General features: G+C 41.3%; 2 protein-coding genes across 2 annotated transcripts; both read right to left on the bottom strand.

The window, feature by feature from the left end:
- Positions 1-1,898, bottom strand: LOC144530326 (fibroblast growth factor-binding protein 1-like). The gene is made up of 2 exons (XM_078269846.1): positions 1,835-1,898; positions 1-1,478 (listed from the first exon to the last, which is right to left on the bottom strand). The coding sequence occupies exon 2, from the start codon at positions 1,457-1,459 to the stop codon at positions 770-772; it is 690 nt and encodes a 229-aa protein (XP_078125972.1). The 5' UTR covers positions 1,460-1,478; positions 1,835-1,898; the 3' UTR covers positions 1-769.
- A 3,886-nt stretch (positions 1,899-5,784) lies between these two features.
- Positions 5,785-7,359, bottom strand: fgfbp2b (fibroblast growth factor binding protein 2b). The gene is made up of 2 exons (XM_078269858.1): positions 6,452-7,359; positions 5,785-6,142 (listed from the first exon to the last, which is right to left on the bottom strand). Exon 1 carries the CDS (start codon positions 7,233-7,235, stop codon positions 6,471-6,473), a length of 765 nt encoding a protein of 254 aa, XP_078125984.1. The 5' UTR covers positions 7,236-7,359; the 3' UTR covers positions 5,785-6,142; positions 6,452-6,470.
- Between the last annotated feature and the right edge of the window lie 1,466 nt (positions 7,360-8,825).

Below are 8,825 nucleotides of genomic sequence, written 5' to 3' on the forward strand. Positions count from 1 at the left end.
CATAAATACAGTGGGGTTTAAAGCATTCAGGTCAAATAGAACAATACCACACTGTACAAATACTCTATTACAAATAATAATAATAAAACAATTCTCCAAATCCAAGATTCAACTCTTTGAAAGCACTTCAAGGCAACATTAATTTACGGTTGGTTTCCATGTTTGTATCTGTGTTTAGTGGTCATGAATGTAAATTTGAAAGATGCTTGGAGTGATGATGTGGGTTTATTAAAAAGTCGAAAAGCCAAGAAAAAATATTCAAAAGATTTCAAGTTGTCAAAGTAAAAGTATTCACTATACAGAATGGTCACTTTCGGAATGTTATGTTACTCTATGTCAAGTTTTTGGATTATTATTACACATTGATGTGTGAGCAGCTTTTTGATGGTGTAGTTGATCAAGGTTGAGACAACAGCTGATTGTCTACAATAATCATCTCATCACATGTTTTGGATGAACATTTAAATCTAAACTGTCAGATAAATGTAGAAATACTTAAGTTAAGTAGGTCTACAAGTGCTTCAATGTTGTACCTGTTAAGACAGGTAGTTACTTTCCACCACTGGTGATACATGACTTGATATTTATTTATAATATCCACTTCTGTATGAGTAGCCATATAGCTACTAGTGTTTGTGGTATAGTTGAAAATACCTCAGCTCACTGCAGTAAAATGCACACTGTGGAGAGAAAATCTGACTATTACTGATGAAAAATAAAAGATTTTAAATTCTGTATCCAGTCTGATCGTGTCCACATAGATCTGAAGCTAACAGTCGTCACTTTGCAACATGGTTAGAAAGAAATTGCACACACTGGCCCACGAGCCGCTGCAATTGTCTTCAGCCGTTTTCCGGTGGTTCGCGCGCTCTGCGCAGGCTGTCGGTCCGGACGGAGCCGCAGCGGTGGAGATAGAGCGAGATGGCGGCGGCTGGGGAGTCTCCGGTTCTCCGGACTGAGCGGAGGCTACGGAGGACATGTCCAGCTTGAAGTGCGCATCCCGGGGCGCGTTCTTACACATGCCAGCCCTTACCAGCGCCCGGTCGTCCTTGCACACTTTGCCTTGCAGTCTTTTGAACGCGCGGGCCACCTGTTTCCAGAAGCCCTTGGTGTCGGTCTGGTATTCCGGGCAGCTCTGAGGTTTGGCGTTGTATTTACACTGCAGATCGCTGGCTTCGCCTTTGATGCGCGCCTCCCGGTCCTCGCATTTTATCGACAGCCGAACCGTGTCCCCGACGTCTTTTGCCTCCCACATGCACTGCATCTTGTCCTTGATGGAGAACTTCCCCCGGCCGCTTGCTGCAGGCTTGTTCCCGCCGCCCCTCTGCGCTCTGTCGGGGGCTGGGGTCACGCTCTTGTCCGCTCCTCGGTTCTTATTGCGCGCACCGGAGGACAGAGAGACCTGCTTTCCAAGGAAGGCCAACAGCAACCAGGGAGCGAAAGTCTTCAGCAGCAACATATCTTCTTTTAGCAGATATCTGAAAGGACAAAATAGGGTTAAAAAAAAAAAGGGTCAGAACCTCTGTGAGGGAAATAATCAGGTCATCGCGTAATTTAAAACAAACAAACAAACGAGTTAGGCTATATAGGCTGAGAAAACATTAATTCGTATTTCGTACGTATATTTTTTCTAAAGACGTAAACCATATATTGTGAATTAACAGTAAACAAATATGTTTTTATGCCAATATATTAACTCAATTACGCATATAAAAAGGTGTAGGCCTAGTCAAAACTGAGTCTGCAGTAAATTCAAAGACACCTGTGGAACGTAACGAGGCCGCAGGCTACTACAGTCTACTATACATACAGTACATACAAGAAAGTCACATACATCGACTCTAAGCTACCGAAAATAACGAGTGCTGCTGTGCGTAAAGCTGCTTCTTGTGGCTCTCTGTGGCCTTGCACATGGCTTTCATACACAGATGCTGCGGCACGCCCACCATTCAACAACACACACACACACACACACACACACACACACACACACACACACACACACACACACACACACACACACGCGCGCGCGTACGCAGCTCCATTGAGAAAAATCATCTTGGCAGTCGTTTCTGTGGGAAAAGGCTGAACGTGTTTTGTTCTGAGCTGACATGTCCTAACTGAACTCCCGCCTTTAACAGAGAGATTAACTGAAGATCAAAGAGATTAGAATGAAAACCCACACTGATGTTGGATCTGCGTGTCTGCACAGAGTGGATTTTCCTGGTGACCACATCATAACTCCACTTTACACACGCACATTCTTGGAGGCTCGTCTCCGACTTTCCACCAATCCGCTGCTGCACTCAACCATGAGGAGATCCTCTCTTTTGACTTATCACGTGGTTTGACTTGTGTCAGCAAAGCAAAGGACAAAAAGACCTGTGATAACAATATAACCTGCTAATGTAAGATAAAGTGTCAAGTGATCATTAAACATGATTGAAGAGGCACTTTCTTATGGAAGATTTAACATACCAAAACAAAAATAATTCAAACTCATAATGCACGTTGTTATATGCGTTTCCTTTTTTTATGTGCATTTACTGTGTCATACTGTGCTAGAAGGAGAATTGTTTAGATTTTTGTAATTTATACAAATAGTTTTTTCATGAATTCTTCCAGCTAAAATCAAACCGAAAACAAAGTGACGAGGTGTAGGCCTAAATACTTTGTAAGTCCAAGTGTATGTTCATTGTATTTCACTTTATTTCTTTGTTTGATTTGTTTTTATTTACTTTATTCACTTCCAACTTTATTTACTTCCAAGTTTGTTACGTTATTTAAGTTACATACGTAAAATAAGTTAACGTAAGATAAGTAGGCTATACGGAACAATTCAATGTTGACTATTGGTTTCACACACATTGTTATAACTGGAGAGAATCAAAAACTGAAAGTAAAGGTAAAATAGCTCAAATAATATGGTTAAATGCGAGGCCTTACAGTCTAGAAAATGGTTACTGTTTTAGGCATCTTAATGCTGACATTGACCCCATTGTCGATTCTAACTTCCTTTGTTCTGTCTTAAACACTGCTATCTATCAAACAGTACCACATTTACCAGATGTCAACTCTCTCTCTCCCAATAAACTCACAGTTGGTTCCTCCGTCCTCCTTTGATATCCCAACATTGACTTAGTGATTTCTTTTATGTACTCATTCAGAAGTCAGAGGAAGTCTTCATCCTTAGTTGGCAGCAGTATAGCAGTCTCTGCCTTTTTGAACAGTTGAACAAACAGGGTCATACGTCCAGTAGAAATCAGATTTTTGTTGACAAAATGTCATAAATTAGATTCAAAAACCCATGTTTGGATTTTTGAGGGTTATTAGAACAACAAATAGGGCAACTTGAATGTAAGTTGATGCAAATAGCTTAGTAGTTGTTGCAAAAAATAATCACATTACAGGAGTTCTCCATTCAACAAAACAAAGCAACACAAGCCACAATAAGTATATATTAGTCTTAAGATTGTTCGTAGTTGCTCAACATGGAATAGAAGGAACTGTACGCTAACTTATACATCCATAACTTTGCATTTTATTTATAGGCTACATTTGATAATTTTTTGATGCTGTGAAGTTGACCTACATATCCGATTACAGCACACCACTGTTTCCACAAAGGTATAAGTTAATGAGTCAGCCCCACCCTGTCTTCATGTTTCATTCCTGTAATGACGGAGCTGCTACAGGTGGGAACCAAACATCATGAGCCTCTTTCTGACCAAGTAGTTGCAGGAACATAGTTATAGGGAAAGTCCACTTCTAAACAGATCTACTAACTACTCTCCCCCAAAACCGTTTTTTCCAATTGCATTGGTCCAATAATGTCACAAGTTACAGTAGTTTGTTTATCACTGAGTCACTGTGTCGGAAGCAGTAGCCTAGTGGTAGTAGCCTAGTAGATTTAGTGTAAGTAAACAGTGGCATGATTGTGTGTGTGTGTGTGTGTGTGTGTGTGTGTGTGTGTGTGTGTGTGTGTGTGTGTGTGTGTGTGTGTGTGTGTGTGTTGTGTGTGTGTGTGTGTGTACATGTAGCTCTCCCTATTACGACACTCTGACCCGGTTCCCTCGGGCCTCTGCTCCCCCGAACTACTCCGACTGGGGACCTCTCTGCACTCATCAGCACCATCTTGTGATTGTTCGAGGTTCAGCAGCCTCCTCACCATGACTGAATAACAGTACATTTACATGTGATCAGTGGTGGAAAGTAGCTACATTTACTCAAGTATCTGTACTTTAAGTACAATTATGAGGTACTTGTACTTTACTTGAGTTATTTGCATGTTATGCTACTTTATGCTTCTCCTCCACTACTTTCCAGAGAAAAATATTGTAGGCTACTTCTTTACATTTATCTGGCAGCTTTAGTTAATAGCTACTTTTCAGATTAGGATTTTACACTAAGAAACATGATACATTTTTAATTTAATTTAATTTTAATTTTTTAATATATGACACATTTGCTAAAGATTAAACCAGTGATTCGTTTTTGGCTTGTGGTCCCTTACAATAAAAAAAAGCAGTGTCTGGGTGTTGCCCCTTGTCATGTTTAGAGGTCAATGAGTTGGTAGCATTTCGGCTCAAAACTTCTCAGATGGTTTCATTTAAATATCTGTTCAAGGACTGTATAAATAATATAATATTGTACAAATAAGCAAATATTGGAGAAAAGTCCCAAAAACATGAACAGGAGGTTTGTTTTCTTCTTCTTTCCTGCTTGTTTTTGTTTCTTTTGGTGCATTTTTTTTCAATGTTTTTGGCACTTTGACGTTTAAACGCTTCTTTTCACTACGTATAAACACTACTATCACCAACTCATTACTAGATTTACACTTATTTTTGGAATTCATGGTCAATAAACCTCATTTATAGGAAAGTATACCTTATTCTTGAGTTAAAAAGAAGAAATAATGAATTTTGTTTAGACTAATATTAAAGGAAGGATAATCACAGAATGGCATATGTCAACGTTCAGTCCAGTTACTGTTTTGAAAAATTTCAATTTCTTTTCAAATGCTAAAACACTGAACAAAATGCACACAATTCAATGAAAGTAGAGATTTTTGTTGTAGCTTACTTGCAAAGTGCGTTGTATGGAATCATCCATGTTATTTTTGGTAATCAAAATTAGGTAGTTAAAAGGTACCCCATATTTCTGATATAGACATTTAGACAACGGTCCCGTTGTCTAATGTTGTATATATATATATATATATATATATATATACAACACAATGTGGTTAATAGGAGATTTAATGCAGAACTTTTACTTGTAATAGAGTATTTTTACAATGTTGTATTTTTTTTCTCATTTAAGTCAAGGATCTGAGTACGCCGTCCAACACTAAAATGTGTGAGTTTGAACAACACACTGTTAAGTATGGGGGGGTGTTGAATTACCGAAGAAGGAGCAACACTTCACTGTGATGAATGAGTGATTTGCAGCCTCCATCCTCATCCACTATGTGTGTGTTTGTTTTAACAACGCCGGTGCTGCGGCCCCATGCACACGTTTCCTCTCACACAGGCGTCCTCTGTTCCTGCACACAGTCATGAATTAAGACTTAATTCATCAGCTCACACAAAGAAGTGTTTAGCTCTGCTCAGACGCCCTCTGTGTTATCTTTACTGCAGTCTGTGTCTGTCCCTTAACAACTCACTCAGCCAGGCTGCAGACATGTTGTTACAGCCGGCGATGAAGAGAAACAAGGACTCCTTTGAATGAATGAGCGTGAAAACTTGTAGCAGAAAACAAAAAAACCCAGAGCGACACAGAAGAAGAGAGGTCTCCACTCTTACTTTATTCTCTTTACCTTCACATGTTGTTGGAACATTTATGTGACATGAGGATGGAATTTTACCTAATTTACAAACAGAATCACATGCCTGCCATATTTTACCTTTTGCCTTGCTGTGTTTTAAAGAGAAAAGAAAATACATGTCCACTACATGACAGCACAAGCAGTCATCCCCTAACCGTACACAGGTGTAGGTCGAGTGTTTTTGGCTCAGCCATTAGATGCTGCAGTGGTGGTAGTCAGACCTCGCAAGGTGGCGAAATCACTTCAGAGGATCCCACACAGAACCTGGAGAGGTCGAAGAGAGTCGAAAAGAGTTCTGACGCTTATGTTTCCAACCTGAAACAACAGAAAAATTAAGATTTTGTGATTCATTTGAGATATATTCTCTTGTGAATGTGCACACTTTATCTTGTGAACAGAGATAAAGTGCCCCATAAACTATGCTGAGTGTATAAAGCGAGCTAGACTACTGAGTGCATGACTAACATTTTGCAAATCACTACTGATATGACTTTTGGCTTTGCAGTGGTTCCCAGTTTAATTCATTCACACCAAAACAACCACAAAGCTTAGTCTTTCTCACACTTTTAATTTTAACTTCTATAGCCTACCTTTTACTAAACCTTTTTTTTTTTTTTAACTCACCTGTGTCTGCAGTATCGCCTCAGTTTTGGAACCAGCTGATGAAGTAGGAGCAGACGCCGTGGAAGCTCTTCCAGCAGTACTCAGAGGCGATGCGGGAGGCTTTGGAGTCAGTCTGCTCTGTGGGACGAATAGTGGTCCTCCCAGGCTTGGGGGTGACTTTCTTGGTCTGGGGGCCCTTGCCTGGCTGGGGCTTGACTGGCTGCTGCTGGGGCTTGACAGGTTTAGGAGTAGTGACAGGCTTGTTCTGGGCCGGCACCGCTGGTTTACGCGGCTCCTGGACAGACTTGGAGGGCTTAGGGGTGGTGGTCTTGGGCCAGGAGGCCAGGAAGGTCATCTGGGCCTCATCGTGGTATTTCTTGCACATTGCTGGGCGGTAGACTTTGGGTCCCTGGCAGGCGTGGCTCAGCTTCCTCATGTCCCACATCATCTGGGTGAAGTAGTGGCGAGGGTTGACGTTGTAGGCGCGGCACAGGTTGGGTTTGCCCTGGAAGTCACAGTAGTAGGAGCGTCCTTGGGTCTGGCCCTGGCTGGGACCTTTGCAGGAGACACGCAGGCGAGTATAGTCCCCGGCTCCAGACACTACCATGGTACAGGAGTCTTTGGTCTTGGTGCTGAATTTGATGGCCTCATCCCAGATGGTGCGTTGCTGCTGCTGCTGCTGCTGTTGCTGCTGTTGCTGTTGTTGCTGCTGCCTGTTGACGCTGCTGCTGTTGTTGCTCTGAGCGTTTGACACACAAACAGCTGCTGCCAGAAACAGCAGCGCCAATCTCATCCTGGCTCTCATGACGGTGTGCTAGCGGATGAAGGTACGGGATGATGTGTACGTATGTTTCCGCACAGAAGGTTAAGGTGTGCAAGGGTAGAAAGCCTCGGAGTGAGACTTTATAAGGCTGAAGCTCACAAAGAAGGTATTATTCAGGTGAGCTGAAGGACTCAAACTCCTCCTCCAGCACTAACCCCCTCTATTCCCCTCTTACACACACACACACACACACACACACACACACACACACACACACACCGAAAGCGGCCACATGAAGCTTGTGTGGTATGTTCAAAACTTAAAAAAGTGATGGATGAGATGGATGAGGAGGGGGAGAACCTAAACCCAGGGAGGAGGAAGAGGGGTGAGGGGAAGCAGGTCAACAGGTCTATGGGAGCAGAGGCGGGGAAGGAGAGAAAGACGGCTAAAGGACGGTACACACATGAAGCCAAATGTTGTGAAAAAGAGTGGCTAGGGATTATATAAAGAAACATAAGAGGTTCTTTGACTATTGATGAGGGGGAGAGGGGGAGGAGAGGACTGAGGGCCGGTGCCAAATTGCAGCCTGAAGTTATTTGCTGAGGGTTTAAAGTTGATCTGTGACCCTGTAAGAATAAAAACCTCATGTTCATCTTAAGATGCAGTTTCACTTTTTGTAGAGACGTTGTTGCTGCACTGCAAACAGAGGTACACACACAGTTTGATGGTGAAATCTTTATCTTAAATCTTTACACACTGATGCTGTGCAGCCAAACAGTGCTTTATTTCACCTTCTGTTTCACACTTTCAAAGGTGCCATAACTAACTACACTTACTCTAGTACTGCACTTAAGTATTAATTTTGAAGTACTTCCACTTTACTTGGAGTTTTGTCATTTTATGCTAATTTATACTTATACTCCACTAGATTTCAGAGGAAAATATTTTTTCCTCAACATTAAAAACATGAACTTAATAAAATAAAATATCACATTTCAGATGTATGAGTTGTTTGGTTCCACCACAGAGAGATTTCAGTAATCTCTTCAGTCTAAAAACGTCTTCAGCATTTACTCATTTTACTAGCCCTTGTGTTTTTTGTCGAGCCCTGACATTTAGGTAGCAATCATCAGGGCTTATGGGAAATGGTGTTTGTTAAAGTCTGCTAAAAACATAAATATCGAACAAATAACAAAAAGCTACTGTCCTTATTCAAACATATGAAGTGAGCCACATGACATACTGTTGAGAAAGACTCAGTTCCAAGCGTGTATTTTTAGTGACAGTGTATCCACAGCTTACAACTGGGACATATTGAAAAGTAACAGTTCTCTTACAGTAAGAAGCTCTTCCAGATTCCCCTACCATCAGTTTCAGAAGAGCTCCAAACCTTAATGATGAACGAGTGAGGAGTCATCTTGCCCCTGTACAATGTAAACATGGTGGGTAACCACCAGAGGAAGCCACAAGTGGACATTGCAATCATTGTGGTAATATGACTAATATTATACCAATTATTTTACTGATATAACATCAGGTCAGTATAATATGAAGTCAATTATAAATTGCAATACCTTATCTGTGGTTTACAGACTTGAGTGTCCATGTGGCTGTTTTTACATTGGGAGAAAA

The sequence above is a fragment of the Sander vitreus genome, chromosome 2 (genome assembly GCF_031162955.1).
Source record: "Sander vitreus isolate 19-12246 chromosome 2, sanVit1, whole genome shotgun sequence".
Lineage (NCBI taxonomy): Eukaryota > Metazoa > Chordata > Actinopteri > Perciformes > Percidae > Sander > Sander vitreus.